General features: G+C 48.0%; 1 protein-coding gene across 1 annotated transcript in view; it reads right to left on the reverse strand.

The window, feature by feature from the left end:
- ATIC (5-aminoimidazole-4-carboxamide ribonucleotide formyltransferase/IMP cyclohydrolase) overlaps positions 1-1,143 on the reverse strand; it is a 117,097-nt gene extending 115,954 nt beyond the window's left edge. Inside the window, exon 1 of the mRNA XM_030209952.1 lies at positions 1,029-1,143. Within this exon, the coding sequence (XP_030065812.1) occupies positions 1,029-1,041 (13 nt within the window). The 5' untranslated portion in view covers positions 1,042-1,143. The remainder of the gene's footprint in view (positions 1-1,028) is intronic.
- Between the last annotated feature and the right edge of the window lie 16,147 nt (positions 1,144-17,290).

The following is a 17,290-nucleotide window of genomic DNA, read 5'->3' on the forward strand; positions in this document are numbered from 1 at the left end:
ATTGGGCACTAATGGGTTAATACATTAGAAAATTTGCCTATTTTATTTCCTTTCCTGTGGGACTACTTCTTGCGGACTTAACAGGCTCTTGCACAAAGTCAAAGACACAATAAAATTTTCAAATCCCTAATACAAGGCCTTGGAAGGAGTGGGAAGCAGATAATGGCTGTTGAAAAACAAACCATGGTACAGTCAAACGTTGCAACACCACTCTTTACTGATGGTAGCCGAAGATTTGACATGGCACAGTGTTTCGGCTTAAAGTGCCTGCATCAGGATTCTCGAGGTGGAAGTATGCTGCAAGTATCAATTATCTAAAACACAATCTAGCAATGAGATCAATGGTGTAATGATTTTTAGAAAGACCATTGGAAAAATGCCTTCTGTTGCTGACTGCGTATTTTCTTCAGAAAGCGTTTTTGAAAAATCTTGCATTTTGTGCAGTGACTCTGCCTGCACACTCCTTCCATTCAAAACACAGCATATCATAGTTTTACATAATAATTGATAAATGACAAAGTGGAAGGAATGCAAGTTAATCTATCTACAGTGCATTCTGAAAGGGAAAACGGTATTTAAAAAATGCTTTTCAATGAGCCTGGCACAACAGAAGTTCTGCTGTAGAAGGGCGACAGCTCAGGTCCTGTGCAAACTACTAAAAAAAAAAAGCCACAATCTAATTCTCAAGTTATGTTTTTTCCCCTGGCTGTTTGCGCACTTTCTTGATAAAAGTAGCATGCTACTAATTTTCAGAAGCTCTAATCACAAGTACAAAGACAGTTTCAGACTTTACCGGCCTGTAAAACTGTGGTGCATATTCAGACACAGAAGCATACAACCAGTTTCTGCAGTTCTAAAATAACCCGTTTCCTGGTGCACTGCTAAAATGGGCCTTCCACGCAGAAAGCCAGCACATGGCACGAAAAGAAACCACGTTTTCAACCCCTTCACGGCGCTGCGAGCCTGTGTGCGCAAATCGGACAGACAACAAGCCTGCATGTACATTGTACAAAGTAAAGGAAGCTCACCCAGATCTGCCATTGCTAGCGCTAGTGCCGCAATCAGTGCCCACGTGCACTCTAGAATACAGATTCGCAGAGGGGCGGAGCGGACACAGAAGCTCACCGTCTAATCTAGAGAAAAAGCACAACAGCCCACAAAACGGAACCGGCGATAGGTTGGCCACGCCCCACGCGGTTACGTTACTGGGTAGCCATGTTGAGGTTGTAAAAATCCTTTACTGTACTCTTGCCTTTCGAACAACAAGGGAAGAATGGCTTTTCTGGTGAAGTGTCCGTCCCACACTGTAGTTGTAGAAGCATCAGAGGGATTTCGTGGGATGTAAGAGATGTAATCAAACAATTATTCACTCTAAATGCTACAGGAGACCCCAAAGAATGGGGTTAAAAGCCAAAGAGTCTGAGATTTTTCGCATGGCATGAATGGGGTTTAAATCTTAAAAGATTTAAGTATAGTCAGAGACACCATATGGCTCCAGAAAAAGGAGGACGGATTGAGCCATCCGGGTTTTACTTCCATTGCTTTGAAAGCAATGGAAGTAAAACCCGGCTGGCTCAATCCGTCCTCCTTTTTCTGGAGCCATATGGTAACCCGAATTACATGGGACCCACAAACTCTCTCCCAAAGGCCTTTGAGATATATATATTTTTTATTAGTGGTGTGTGAGTGAGGATTTCTGTCTTTTGGCCTTCTAGAGATGGGAGTAAAGAGCTGGGTATGTAACCTGCCCTGCTGGGGTCATAGGCAATCACCACCTCCCATATAGCTTTCCTTGTCCAGCTACAACCACCCAAGCAGGGTTCCAGATGTTCACTCTGTGTTACTGGGCACTATACCCAAGTTGTCTTTCTGTATGGCCTATTAGTAATACTCACTCAGAGCTGGGGGGTTCCCCCTGCCTTGTGATAGGATGTACACCGTATCACACCCATATAGACATGCACAAGTATAAATTGCACTGTTGGGAGAACAAAGCCTGGAATCTTTTGGCTAGTTTGATAAAGCCTTCTATGAGGTTGACTCAGATCTCGCGGATCAAAGAGGAAGGTGCACAAATTTACATACAGGAAAAAGAAATTCAGGAGAAATGTATTGCTTTTTACAGGGAATTGTATAAAAAGGGCCCCTTTGATGCCTCTGAGAGGACTTTTTTCACGCTCTGGTATTTCCTTGTCACTTCTGCTCATTTGAATATGCTTAATTCCCTGTGGAGGTGAGGGAGATTCAGCAGGCTATAGGTGCCCTCAAGTTGGCTAAAGTGCCGGGCCACAACGGGATGGGCCCTGAATTTTATAAAGTCCTGCAGTTTTAGGTAGGTCTGGAGCTGGCAGCTATGTGCGCGGAATTTCAGGGCAGGGGGCATTTGCACCCTAAGCAGAGCCATACCCATGTTGCAGTCTTCCTTAAGCCTGACAAGGACCCTGAAGTAGTAAGTTCTTATAGGCCCATTTCACTCCTGAACCAGGATATGAAACTCCTCATGGTAATACTTGCATACCGCCTTAGTAAGGTGATTCCTTGTTAAGAACATAAGAATAGCCATGCTGGGTCAGATCAATGGTCCATCTAGCTCAGTATCCTACTTCCAACAGTGGCCAATCCAGGTCACAAGTACCTGGCAGAAACCCAATTAATAGCACCATTCCCTACTACCAATCCCAGGGCAAGCAGTGGCTTCCCCCAAGCAGGGGCGTAGCTACGGGTGGGCCTGGGTGGGCACAGGCCCACCCAATCTTGTCTCAGGCCCACCCAGTCTTTTGTGACCCTTTTTATCTACCCGCCATGCAGCAGACGATCCCTCGCTAATAAACAAACAAGGCAGAGGCGCAGGACCACATCTCTCTCTGCCGCTACTGCTTCCTGTGTGCGGGCCGGGAAGTTTATCTTAGAAGAAGAGGCAGGACTGCTGGGCTGAACTTGCTAGAAGCGCACCCTCGGCTTCTAGTAAGAATTGTTGCTGCCCTTCCTGCGCTGCTCCATCCGTTGAACCGCTTTCAGTTTCCCTCTCGCATCCGCTCCTCCCTCCCTCAACCTCACCCCCCCTCCACCCGCAGTTTTCCGGACCAAACGTACCGTTACCGTCGTACCTGCAGCCAGGCAGTGGTTAGGAGAGGATGCGGCGTCCGGGCGTCGGGGTTCTTCTGCTGTCTGCCACGTCCCGCCTACTCTGATTCAACTTGTTCTTTCCGCGTGGGCAGGATGTGGCTGGCAGTCAAAGGACACACCGTCCGTGACCGTCGGGAGACTCGGGAGTCGGGACCAAGCGGTTTGAAGTGATCCACGGTAAGCAAGGAAGCCAATTTGGTTAATCTCTGTTTTCTCTCCCCCGCATAACTGTCATCTCCTGTAGTACACTCAAACCAAAGGAAGCAAATCAATGAGCTGCTGCATCCATGTTGTCGTTCTTTACTGTTTGTCCATCTGTAATGTAACAAGTCTAAAGTGTTTCAATTGGATAGGTAGTGCCTTAAAAGGTAGAGGTCAAGTTTTTGTTTTTTTCACTTATTAGACAGCTTTTTAATTTATTTGAAAACTTCCCATATAGGTATAAATATCATGAAATAACAATTGAATATCACTAAAACATCTTTAAAATTATTATAGGTGGTAGAAACTGCAATTTTAAACTCTGTATTTTGTGCTCATTTTTGTACACTAAAAAATAAAATAAATACACTGTATACAATACAGATGGCCAAATTTCAGTGAGGATATCCTGTTTCCTGATGGGTTCATCTTAACTGTTATTGTAATCTACCTTGGGAAGCCTGGTGTTATAAAGATGATGGAACATATCAGGGCTTTTTTTGAGGGGGTACTTGGGGGTACTGAGTACCGGCACCTTTTCCATTGTCTGCTAAAATTGACCCATGATCCCCAAGTTCTACTGCAAGAGCTCAGGCTCTACACACCAATTCTGCCTTGTCATAGGTTCTGTGACTGGTTGCAGGGGGCCTGGCTATTGTGGGGTGGGTCCCTCAGTGATCACCTCACCCCTGAAGGGTGGCCTAGCATTTGAGTACCGGCACCTATTTTGCTAGAAAAAATGCAGGGTTAGATGGTGGGGAAGGGAAGGATAGAGCTGATGCTGGGCTATGAGGATGGATGGGGGGAAAAGAAGGGAAGGGTAGGGCTGATGCTGGGCTATGGGGATGGATTGGGGGGTAGGGAAGGGCAGAGAAGGGCTGATGCCATGCTACAGGACAATTTTTAATTTTTGGTCCTCTTTTCTGTAATTCATAAGGGTTAGTATGTGTTCTGCATGTGACTGAGGTGAGAGATTCTGCTGGCATGTAATTTGTGTTGTATGAATCTGACGTCTGAATTTTCCAATGGAATGTGTATTGCTGCTATGTATATTCACCTCTGCCTTTATAAAAGTACTGTTATTGGTAAACGTGCTCAGAATTGGTGTTAAGGAGCTTCTTTGCAGCCTTTGGTGTTACTTCACAAAGTACCTGGCAGTAAAGGGATTTTGTATTGCTATTATTGAGGTGCTATCAGAATTTGAATACATTTCTCCTATGTAATTATATTGCAGGATCCTGCCATGTGTGTTGAGAAGTTTGCCGTTAGTAGACTTATGCATGGTCAATTTTAAGATATGGGATAATTTAATCATATTTAAAAATATCAATTTTTCCATTAAATATTTATTTATTTATTTATTTATTGCATTTGTATCCCACCTATTTGTAGGCTCAAAGTGGCTTACAGAGTTTGGTTATGACATAATCAATTCGTGTTAACAGGAATATTTCTTATAGTTTAAATGTTGGTAAGAGAAGATAAGCATATGTATGTGGTTTTGTTGATTTAGGGCAGCTGTTGGACAGACTACTTAGAAATCCATTATCAAGGGCATTCTAAGGCATTATTTTGTAGTATCACAAGAAACACTACTATACACACAGTGCCCACCCATATTAGCTCTGGGCCCACCCAAAATCTCAGGTCTGGCTACGCCACTGCCCCCAAGTCCATCTCAATAACAGACCATGGACTTTTCCTCCAGGAACTTGTCCAAACCTTTTTTAAACCAGATACACTTACCGATGTTACCACATCCTCTAGCTTAAAAATTTGTTGGATGAAAAAATATTTCCTCCTATTTGTTTTAAAAGTATTTCCATGTAACGTTGTTGAGTGTACCCTAGTCTTGGTACTTTTTGAAAAAGTAAAAAATTGATTCACTTCTACTCATTCTACACCATTCAGCATCTTGTAGACCTCAATCATATTTCCCCTCAGTCGTCTCTTCTCTAAAGCTGACAAGCCCTAAACTCTTTAGCCTTTCCTCATATGAGAGGAGTTACATCCCCTTTATCATTTTGGTCACTTTTCTTTGAACCTTTTCTAATTCAGCTATATTTTTATGGTGGAATGGCAACCAGAATTGAATGCAATACTGAAGATGAGGTCACAGTATGGAGCGATATAGAAGCATTATAGTTTTCTTGGTCTTATTTACCATCCCTTTCCTAATAATTCCTAGTATCCTTTTTTTGTTTGTTTTATTTTGCTTTTTTTTGGCCACTGGCGCACACTTGGCAAAAGATTTCAGTGTATTGTCTACAATGACACCTAGATCTTTTTCTTGGGTGCTGACACCCAAGGTGGACCCTAACATCAAGTAACTATGATTCAGATTATTCTTCCCAATGTGCATCACTAATTTGACCTCATTAAATTTCATCTGCCATTTGGATGCCCAGTCTTCCTGCAATTTTTCACAGTACGCATTTTTTTAACAACTTTGAATAGTTTTGTGTCATCTGCAAATTTAATCACCTCATGTGTCATAGATCATTTATAAATATGTTAAATAGCACTGGTCCCAGTACAGATCCCAGCGACACTCAACTATTCACCTTTCCCCATTGAGAAAAATGGCCATCTAACCCTACCCTCTGTTTTTTGCCCAATAACCAATTCCTAATCCACAACAGAACATTGCCTCCTATCTCACGACTCTTTAATTTTCTCAGGAATCTTTCATGTATTAATTACCAAGCAACTATCATAATAACAAATTACTTTATTTAAATATTCAAATGTAATTTAAAAACATCTAGGATGTATTATTACATTTATTATACCCTCCCAATTCCTAAAACATATCAATTCCTACACATCTAATACAATGTATTACCTAGCTCTGTACTTAATAAACATACAAGTTATTACAAACAACATGTTGATACCAAACACCAGCAGCGTAGCCATACCTGCCATTTTGGGCGGGCCCCGCATTAACCTGGGTGGGCTGTTCCCAACCCCACCCCTACACAGTAATTTAAAAATATTCCCCCCCCCCCCCCCCCCCCGGCATTTTCTTCTGTCTCCCTCGGCCTACCTTGGCAGCGCTTTCTCCCTTCACCATCCCCTCCCTCTCTTCTGACGGCTCTCCCCGTCCACGTGGTCTGTTTATTTTTAGTCCTTGAAGCACCGTTCTCCCTCCAGCACCGCACCGGCGATTCCGATAGCCTTTTGCCAGCGTGCGTCATCGGGGACGGGGCCTCTCAGGCGCGTCCTGAGGTGGGATGCGCCTAAGGAGAAGCCCCGCCCCCGAAGATGCATGCTGGCAGAAGGCTATCGGAATCGCCGGTGCGGTCCTGGAGGGAGAACGGCGCTTCAAGGACTAAAATTAAACAGACCACGCAGATGGGGAGAGCCAGCAGAAGAGGCAGGAAAAGATGGCTTGGGTTGGGGCTTGTTAGGGTGGGCGCTGGGCGGGCCTGAAGGAAAAGTGGCTGGGCCTGGGCCCGTCCAGGCCCACCCGTGGCTACGCCCCTGCCAAACACATGATGTCCCACTCAATCAAAACGTATATTTGTCCATCAATATATTGTTTGGTATGTCCTCCCAATATTGTGAATCTTTCAATTGTCCAGCAGAAATGTCACAATCACTGCCATCCCCTCAACAATAGATCAATGTTTAAGAATAATGGACCCGACAGGCACTGGTTCCTTTTATGAGGAACTTTGTCAAAAGCTTTCTGAAAATCTAGATGCAGTACATCAACTGGTTCACCTTTATCAACCTATTTATTCACACCTTCAAAGAAATGAAGCAAATTGGTGAGGCAAGACTTCCCTTGGCTGAATGTTTGTGCAGCGCTGTGTACGCCTTGTAGTGCTATAGAAATGCTAAATAGTAGTAGTAGTAGTAGTAAACTCTGTCCCATTAAACCATATTTATCTATATGTTCCATAATTTTATTCTTTCTAATAGTTTCCATTATTTTGCCTGGCACTGACATCAGGCTTACCAGTCTGTAATTTCCCGGATCACCCCTGGAACCCTTTTCAGAAATCGGCATTACATTGGCCACCCTCCAATCTTCAGGTACTACGGATGATTTTAACAGCAGATCAGCAATTTCATGTTTGATTTCTTTCAGTAGCCTAGGGTGCATGTCATCTAGTCCAGGTGATTTAATGCAACAACATTTTCTTTATATTCTTTTTTAGTCTTCTTTATCAATGCTTGACAGTGCTTATATTGCTTCCTATTTTCTTAATTCGAGTCCTTTTTCCATTCTTTTGTCTCTAATAGCCTCTTCCATATCATCAAGCTGATCAATCCATAGACTGGTGGGTTGTGTCCATCTACCAGCAGGTGGAGATAGAGAGCAAACTTTTGCCTCCCTATATGTGGTCATGTGCTGCCGGAAACTCCTCAGTATGTTCTCTATCTCAGCAGGTGGTGGTCACACACAGCAGCAGCTCTGGCTAGGCCTCCAAGCCTAATCCTTAGGTTTTGTTGAGGCCTGGGGTCGAGGGCTCTTTTGAGCAAGTGCAAACCTGGTGGTGCCAGGTCCCTCCTTTTCTCCCCCCTCCCGCTGGCTCCGTTTAAAAAAAAAAAAAAAAAAAATTATTTTTAAACGTCTTTAAAGGCGTTTAATTCAACGTTTCTTTAAACGTTCATTGCAGCTACTCACTGGGACACCAGTTCGTTACAGCTCGGAGCGGCAAGCAGGTAATTTTACGTTTTTATAGCGGGCAGGGGGTTCCCCGATTCTTCTCCTCGTGGCAATGGCGTCGGAGGGCGAGGGCGCAAAGGGTCGCTCCCCGGATCGCTGGAGCGCTTCTAGAGGGGATGCGGGGGTTTTACAACCTGATTCGCCCTTGATGGGTGATAGTTTAGTGACCGATGAATGTCCCGGTCGTTCCTCCGGCGTGGCGGTTTTTCCCGCCATAAACGCCCATCCCCCGCTCCTCGCCTCCGCCATCTTGGCCGGCCACGCGGCTCGGACGGCTTCTTCGGGGCCGCCCTTGAGGTTGGAGACATTAATGCCATGAACGCCCTTAATTTGGGCGACGGCACAAAAGCGGCTAAAGTTAAGCGCCGTTCTTCCCGCGCGGCTCCTTCACGGAGTTTCGCGCCGGACGCCATTTTGGATGCGCAGCATGTCTCTCCCCCGCTATTGCGAGCGCCGGTTGAGAGTGCGTCTAGGGCTGTTGCCCAGGCTGCGGAAGTGCACAGTCTGGGGGGTTTCTCCCCCGAGTTTGTTTTGCTGCTGCATCAGGCTTTCCTCATGCAAAACGCTGCCCCTGCTCCCTCTTCTGATAAAGAGGTTGAGGTTCCCAGAGGTAAACGCCCTCGGGTTGATTTCCAGGCCTTGGAGGACTTTTGTCTCCTCCGATGTAGATGAGGGCAGCGTGTCTGAGGTCTCCCAACGATCCTTTGCGGATTCCTTGGAGGAGATAGATCCCCGCTCGGATGGAGCGGATGACCCCTCTGCAGCGCGGCTTTTTAGCCCAGAGGATTTGCCCAACCTGTTGTTACAGGCCATGGACACTTTGAAGATTTCCTCTCCGGAGGACGTCTCTCCCTCAGCCCCTGTTGGCTCTGCCATTATGCTGGGGACGAAGCGCCCGCCTAGAACCTTCCACGTGCATGATGCCATGCACACCTTAATTGCGGCTCAATGGGATGTCCCGGAAACGAGCCTTAAAGTGGCTAGGGCTATGTCCCGCCTCTATCCTTTGGCTGTGAGTGAACGTGAGGCCTCTCTGTGGCCTACCGTGGATTCTTTAATCACTGCGGTGACTAAGAAAACGGCGTTGCCGGTGGAAGGTGGCACGGCCCTAAAGGACGCCCAAGACAGAAGATTGGAGGCGGCCTTAAGGTCGTCCTTGGAGGCAGCTGCTTTAAGTTTGCAGGCCTCAGTTTGCGGCTCCTATGTGGCCAGGGCGTGCCGGACTATGGTGCAGCGGGCTTCCCCCTCGGATCATTCCTTGAGGGCTGATTGGCCGGCCCTGGAATCGGGCTTAGCCTATTTGGCAGGCTTGCTGTATGATGTCTGGAGAGCCTCAGCTGAAGGCATGGCTCAGACAGTCTCTGCGCGGCGGTGGCTTTGGCTGAAACATTGGTCTGCTGACCACGCCTCTAAATCCCGCCTGGCTAGATTGCCTTTTAAAGGCAAGCTGCTCTTTGGGGTCGAGCTGGACAAAATCGTGACCGATCTCGGCACGTCTAAGGGCAAGAAATTACCAGAGGTCAGGGCTCGGGTTAGTACTCGTCCCGATACCTCCATACCGCCCGGGCAAGTCGGGTTCCTCTGCCCCCTCTTCCTTCAAGAGGAATTTCTCCCCCAAGCAGCATTCCTTTCGCAGAGACCGCCGTCCCGGAGGTGCTCCCTCCGGTCCTCCCCCAGGGTCTCGTACCCAATGACGGGGCCTTGGTCCACGCCCCAGTGCAGATTGGAGGACGGCTGTCCTCGTTTCTGGGCGAGTGGACCACTATAACTTCAGACGCGTGGGTGCTGGAAGTCATCAGAGACGGCTACAAGCTAGAGTTCTGCCAACCCTTAAGAGACGGGTTTGTACTCTCTCCCTGCAAGTCTCCGGTCAAGCTGTGGTAGTGCAGCAGACCTTGGACAACCTGATCCGCCTGGGTGCGGTCGTTCCGGTGCCAAAAAATCAGATTGGCAAGGGACGTTACTCCATTTACTTTGTGGTTCCAAAGAAAGGAGGTTCTGTCCGGCCTATCCTCGACCTCAAAGGGGTCAATCGGGCCTGGAAAGTGAGGCACTTTCGCATGGAGACTCTCCGCTCTGTTATAGCGGCAGTGAAGGCAGGAGAGTTCTTGGCTTCCTTGGACATCAAGGAAGCGTACCTGCATATTCCCATCTGGCCTCCTCTCCAACGCTTTCTGCGTTTTACAGTCCTGAGACGACACTTCCAGTTCAGAGCCCTCCCTTTCGGGTTGGCTACTGCTCCGCGGACCTTTTCCAAAGTAATGGGGGTCATAGCGGCCTTCCTGCTAAAGGAAGGAGTACAAGTCCATCCTTATCTGGACGACTGGTTGATCCGAGCCCCCTCTTATGCAGAGTGCGGCAAAGCTATGGACCGGGTAGTTGCTCTTTTGAGCTCCCTGGGATGGATCATCAACTGGAAGAAGAGCCAGCTGCGCCCGACTCAGTCCCTGGTGTATCTGGGAGTTCGATTCGACACCCAAGTGGGCAGAGTGTTCCTGCCAGACAATCGGATTGTCAAGCTTCAGGCTCAGGTGGACTAGTTCCTAGTAGCCTCTCCTATTCGGGCTTGGGACTACGTGCAGCTGTTGGGCTCTATGACGGCCACGATGGAAGTAGTGCCCTGGGCCAGGGCTCATATGAGACCACTACAGCTATCTCTGCTGCTGCGCTGGACTCCGATGTCGGAGGATTATGCTGTGCGCCTTCCCGTGGACCCAGCAGTGCGCAAGGCGCTGAGCTGGTGGACGCAGACAGACAAGTTGTCTGCAGGATTGCCTCTGGTGACCCCGGAGTGGATTGTCGTCACGACAGACGCCTCTTTGATCGGCTGGGGAGCCCACTGCTTGGGAAGGACAGCGCAGGGGCTCTAGTCTCCTGCAGAGGCAAGTGGTCTATCAACCTCCTGGAACTCAGAGCCATTCGCTTGGTGTTATTGGAGTTCATCCCGGTACTCGTGTTGAAGCCTGTACGGGTCCTGTCGGACAATGCCACGGCTGTGGCCTATATCAACCGCCAGGGAGGTACCAGAGCGCCCCTCTAGCCAAGGAGGCTATGAGTCTTTGCCAGTGGGCGGAAGCGAACCTGGAGCAGCTTTCAGCGGCCCACATTGCCGGAGTCATGAATGTCAAGGCGGACTTTCTCAGTCGCCATACCTTGGAGCCCGGAGAGTGGCAACTATCTGCTCAGGCGTTCTTGGACATCACGAAGCGCTGGGGCCAGCCGAGCCTAGATCTGATGGCGTCATCGGCCAATGGCCAAGTGCCGCGTTTTTTCAGCAGAGGACGGGACCCTCGATCCCTGGGAGTAGATGCTCTTCTCCAACAGTGGCCGACACAAGAGCTCCTCTATGTGTTCCCGCCCTGGCCCATGTTGGGCAGGGTGCTAGACCGGGTGGCAAAGCATCCCGGCAGGGTAATCCTGGTGGGTCCGGATTGGCCCAGACGTCCCTGGTATGCGGACTTGTTCAGGCTCTCAGTCGACGATCCTCTGCGGCTGTCAGTGGAGCAGGGCCTGTTACATCAGGGTCCCGTGGTGATGGAGGATCCCTCTCCCTTTGGTCTTACGGCCTGGCTATTGAGCGGCAGCGTCTGAGGAAGAAGGGCTTCTCAGACAAGGTCATCGCCACTATGCTGAGAGCGAGGAAGCGCTCTACTTCTACTGCTTACGCCAGGGTTTGGCGTATCTTTGCAGCATGGTGTGAAGCAGGCTCACTTTCTCCCTTCACTGCTCCAATTTCTTCAGTGTTGGCGTTCCTGCAAGAAGGTCTGGAGAAAGGCCTGTCGCTCAGTTCCCTTAAAGTCCAGGTAGCGGCTCTGGCTTGCTTCAGGGGCCGCCTGAAGGGTGCTTCCCTGGCTTCGCAGCCAGATGTGGTGCACTTTCTCAAGGGAGTTAATCACCTGCGCCCTCCTCTGCACTCAGTGGTGCCTGCGTGGAATCTCAACCTGGTGCTAAGAGCATTGCAGAAGCCGCCTTTGGAACCCTTGTCGAGGGCATCTCTGAAAGACCTGACGTTGAAAGCAGTCTTTTTGGTGGCTATCACTTCAGACAGAAGAGTGTCCGAGCTCCAGGCGCTCTCATGTCGAGAGCCTTTTCTGCAGTGCACTGAGGCAGGAGTGACTATTCGCACAGTGCCTTCCTTCCTGCCCAAGATTGTTTCTCGCTTCCATGTGAATCAGCAGCTCTGTCTCCCTTCCTTTCGTAGGGAGGACTACCCAGAGGAGTACTCCGCTCTTGAATATCTGGATGTGAGACGAGTCATCATCAGATACTTGGAAGTGACCAATGATTTCCGGAAATCGGATCATCTGTTTGTCCTGTTTGCAGGTCCTCGTAAGGGTCTGCAGGCTGCTAAGCCTACAGTGGCAAGATGGGTCCAGGAAGCCATTGCAGCGGCTTATGTGGCCGCGGGGAAGGTGCCGCCTATCCAGCTGAAGGCTCACTCCACGAGAGCTCAGGCGGCCTCGATGGCAGAGGCCGGATCCGTCTCCTTGGAAGAGATATGCAAGGCGGCAACGTGGGCTTCGGCTCATACATTCTCCAAGCATTACCGTTTGACTGTGGCTGCACGGGCGGAGGCCCGGTTTGGAGCTTCAGTGTTGAGGTCAGGGATTTCTATGTCCCGCCCTGGGTGAGTACTGCTTCGGTACATCCCACCAGTCTATGGATTGATCAGCTTGATGATATGGAAGGTAAAATTATGTATAATCATACCTGATAATTTTCTTTCCATTAATCATAGCTGATCAATCCATAGCCCCTCCCAGATATCTGTACTGTTTATATTCTGGTTGAATTTTAGGTTCAAGTTTAGCCTTCAGTTACTTCAGGAGGACTTCGTGTTCAAGTTCTTCTTTCACTTGGATTCTTCAAGAGTTGAGACGACTTTGTGTTACAGTGAGCTGCTGCATTCCTCTCCCCTCCGTTTTACGGGGCTGGATTGAGACATAAATTCTGCCGGCACTCCCTCCCGCTTCGTGCGGCTGTAGGGCAGCTTTGTACCCCTCCCGCTTCGGCGGTGTTAGGGTCAGTCAGCTCCTCCCGCGGTTGCGGTTGCAGGATAAGCCAGATCCCCCCGCATCGGCGGGTGTGGTGTCCCTCCCCCGCTCCGCGGGGATGAGCTGGACGGATTCCCCTCCCCCACTTGTGTGGGGATGAGCTGGGTTAATTCCCCTCCCCCGTTTCGGCGGTGGTGAGCTGGGCAGAGTGTCCCTTCGTGGGTGTAATTCTCTAAGTGCTGAGTCCTGCGGATGGAGCTTTGATATCGACATACTGAGGAGTTTCCGGCAGCACATGACCACATATAGGGAGGCAAAAGTTTGCTCTCTATCTCCACCTGCTGGTAGATGGACACAACCCACCAGTCTATGGATTGATCAGCTATGATTAATGGAAAGAAAATTATCAGGTATGATTATACATAATTTTACCTTTCACCTCACCTTTTTACCATGCCGGCTGTTGTTTGCTGTTCTTTCCACCTTTGTAAATACATGGAATGCATCTGGTCTGGGCTTCCAAGATGGTATTTTTAAACAATGTCCATGTCTGATTTAAAGTTCTAACCTTTGCAGATGATCCTTTTACCTTCTTTTTAATCATTTTCCTCATTTTATCATAGTTGCCCATTTGAAAATTAAATGCTGCTAAAGTAGATTTCCTTTGTGACTTCCCTCCAGATATTAGCTCAAATTTGATTATATTATGATCACTGTTTCCCAGTGGACCCAACACCGTTACCTCTTGTACTATGCCTTGCTTCCCCTCTTGTCAGTTGCTCCAAGAAGCTGTTATTTATTATGTGTAGAAAGTTTACCTTCCTAGTGCTCCCTGATGTAATATTTAGCCAGTCAATATTGGGGTAATTGAAATCACCTTTTATTATACAGTTGTTCAATATGTCAGCTTTCCTAATTTCTGTATACATTTCTTCATCTGTCTGTTCATTCATTCTTTAAAAAAAAAAAGATGATGGTTGGGATATCAAATTATATAAATATTGGCGACATCTGTCAAACTTTTCTTTGTATTGGGACAGAGACCACCCATACTTTTTAAGCACAGGTATGATAACACGAGTGAGGATTGAGGGTGGGCCCGCACAATAACACTGCTCTGGACAAAGGTGTAAAACTGAAAATAAGTGCTTTATTAACAAAAAACCTGGAGCCTGTTACATCACAGGGCCAGGAATACAAGGTGAAAAGTCTCTTCGGTTTAACGAATACAGTCTTAACCATGGCCTGTGGTTGACAGGGCCCAAACACAGTCTGAGGCTATGGGCTGCCATGCCCAAACATAGTCTGTAAGCTCTTCTCTCTCTCTCTCTGAGTTCCATGTCTGGCTCTTGCCAGACCTCAGGGCAAGACTTACACAAGTCTAAAATCAAAATTGGCTTACCTCAGCCAAATCACGGTCGCTAGACATAAGTGTAGAGGCATATGGTGAGGCTCAACTCTTCCTTCTCTGGGCCTCCTTAACCCTAATCTAGCCCTACCTTTTATAATTCCTCTTTCCTGAACCTTTGGCTTCACTTCTCCCATCTCACTTCCTCCTTGGGCGGGAGTAATGCGATTAAGATGGTTCAGGATATCTAACGGACTATCCTTAAGGGTGAGGGGAAGTATTCTGTATACCCCCTCACAATAGGCTATGCACCAGTTTCCATAAACAAAAGTGCATATGTACTTTTGCATTGAAATTTGCAATGGGTGCAAAGTAGGATTAATCTGAAAAAATTATTGGGGAAGCACTTACCTCATCCTATTTAGGAGGCACTATGGGCTCCCACATTATGGATGTGCTAACCAGATAGAGTGCACTATTCAGAACATGCTAGCTAGATAATGCATCAATGAAGTGGAGGAGTAGCCCAGTGGTTGAGCACCAGTCTTGCCATCCAGGGCTACCCGGTTTAAATCCCAAAACTACTCCTTGCGATCTTAGGCAAGGCAATGAACCAGGGGCGTAGCCAGACTTTGGCGGGAGGGGGGTCCAGAGCCCGAGGTGAGGGGGCACATTTTAGCCTCCTTCCCCGGCACCGACCCCCCCCCCCCCCCCGCCGCCACCATCACCAACTCTGACCAACCCCTGCCGACGACCCTCTCGACCCCCCTCCCCCATCGTCGACTACCTTCCTTTCCCTCGCTCAGCTCTGGTCCCGCCCTCAAAACGAGGGCGGGACCAGAGCTGAACGAGGGAAGGGAAAGGAAGGCTCTCGAAGCGCCGCCCAGCAGCTTGCACGCTTTTCACGGCTGCTGCTACCTGCCGGGCGGCTGCTCCAACGTCGACGACGAGGTAACTTAAAATTCAGAGGGCGGGGGGACTGGAGCTTGGGCGGTCAGGGGTGGGGCGACTTCAGGCGCGCCGCGCGGGGCCCCCTTGAGTGCGAGGCCCTATGCAGTCGCCTCGCCCTAAGACCGGCCCTGTATTAGGGGTGGGATAATCACTAAGGGACCCACCCCACAATTGCAAGGCCCCCTGCAACCAGTCACAGACTCTATGACAAGGCAGAATTGGTGTGTAGAGCCTGAGCTCTTTCATTGAAACTTGGGGACCATGGGTCAAATTTAGCAGACAATGGAAAAGGTGCCGGTACTCAGTACCCCCAAGTACCCCCTCAAAAAAAGCCCTGCCCTTATTGTTAGGGTTACCATATGGCTCCAGAAAAAGGAGGACGGATTGAGCCAGCCGGGTTTTACTTCCATTGCTTTCAATGGAAAGCAATGGAAGTAAAACCCGGCTTGCTCAATCCGTCCTCCTTTTTCTGGAGCCATATGGTAACCCTACATGTAATGACAGTGAGCTCACACAGAACTGTCTCAACTCCCTTAGGTTTTCTGTTCTATTTATTGGCAAAAGGTATTAGGTCATTAATTACATTGTAACTCATGGTTTGTTTAAGAACATGATGGAGTGGGCCGTGGGTGGCAGGTCATTAGGGGAGTGACTGGAGGACCCGGGAGGAGCTCAGAGGATATATAAGGGAAACCTTGTGAGAAGGATTTTGTCTCTGGTTCTGCCTCTTGACAAAGTAACTAGCTCTGCTGTAACCGGGGCTTGGGTGGAATTGCAGTCTTCCCTGGCTGATAGAGAGGTCTTCGTGGTGGCAGCCCAAAGGGAGTATGCAGTTACTGGAAATCTAGAGTGGATGGTATTGAAGTACATCAGTTAAGAACGGAATTCAAACATGCGTGGGATAAACATAAAGGAATCCTGCTCAGAAGGAATGGATCCTAAGGAGCTTAGACGAGATTGGGTGGCAAAGCCGGTGGCGGGAGACGGAGATGGTGCTGGGCAGACTTATACGGTCTGTGCCAGAGCTGATGGTGGGAGGCGGGACTGATGGTTTGGAGGCGTGGATAGTGCTAGGCAGACTTATACGGTCTGTGCCCAGAAAAGGAGAGGTACAAATCAAGGTAAGGTATACACAAAAAGTAGCACATGTGAGTTTATCTTGTTGGGCAGACTGGATGGACCGCACAGGTCTTTTTTTTGCCATCATCTACTATGTTACTATGTAAGAAGTTAATAAATGTTCCAGTTTCTTTTAAATCCTCTGAGTGTCCTGTAGTTTCTGAGTGGGTGAGATGACGGGACCAGAGTGAGTAAATAATAAAACCTGCAGTGCCTCTCGAGCCCCTTCTAACCCGGGATAGCGAGACACATAAATCACAAGATACAAACAATATATACTTATTGGTTGAGATTATATTCAACTATCAGCATTCTAGAAGGGGTTAAAGGGCAAAGGTCAGACAGCTGCTAAACTATTTCAGTAAAGATCATTACCACATTAGAAACAAGAAACTCTTAGGCAATAGGCAGCATACATCTACGTGTTCAAATATGCAAGCTACAAGGGTACATTTCTGTTCTTGCTAAAACATGTGTGCTCTTAGTGACAGTTCCCAGCTTATGAATAGGACATTCATTACTTAAGCAAGCTTAAGCTGTCAGCTCAGCATTGTCAGCAAACTGTAACTAGGTTAAATGTATCTGTCCTGCTCTGTCTTCAAATTATCTTGATTTTCACATTTTAAATGCTTAACTCTTGATATTCCCCTCTGAGCTGGGGAATCCTATCATTTTCATAATACATAACATCATCAGGGGAGGACTAATCTGTCCAGAAGTTATTTGGATAATTCCTTGAGCATTGAGAGTGATAAGAATATTCATAAACTGAACTCCATCCTAATTAGTATATGATTTGCAGAGGTGGATAAACAGAATTTCGGCTTGCACACAAGGCTCCAGAGGAGGAGAACAGGTCTCCGTTAGCCG

Source organism: Microcaecilia unicolor, chromosome 7, assembly GCF_901765095.1.
Source record: "Microcaecilia unicolor chromosome 7, aMicUni1.1, whole genome shotgun sequence".
Classification (NCBI taxonomy): domain Eukaryota; kingdom Metazoa; phylum Chordata; class Amphibia; order Gymnophiona; family Siphonopidae; genus Microcaecilia; species Microcaecilia unicolor.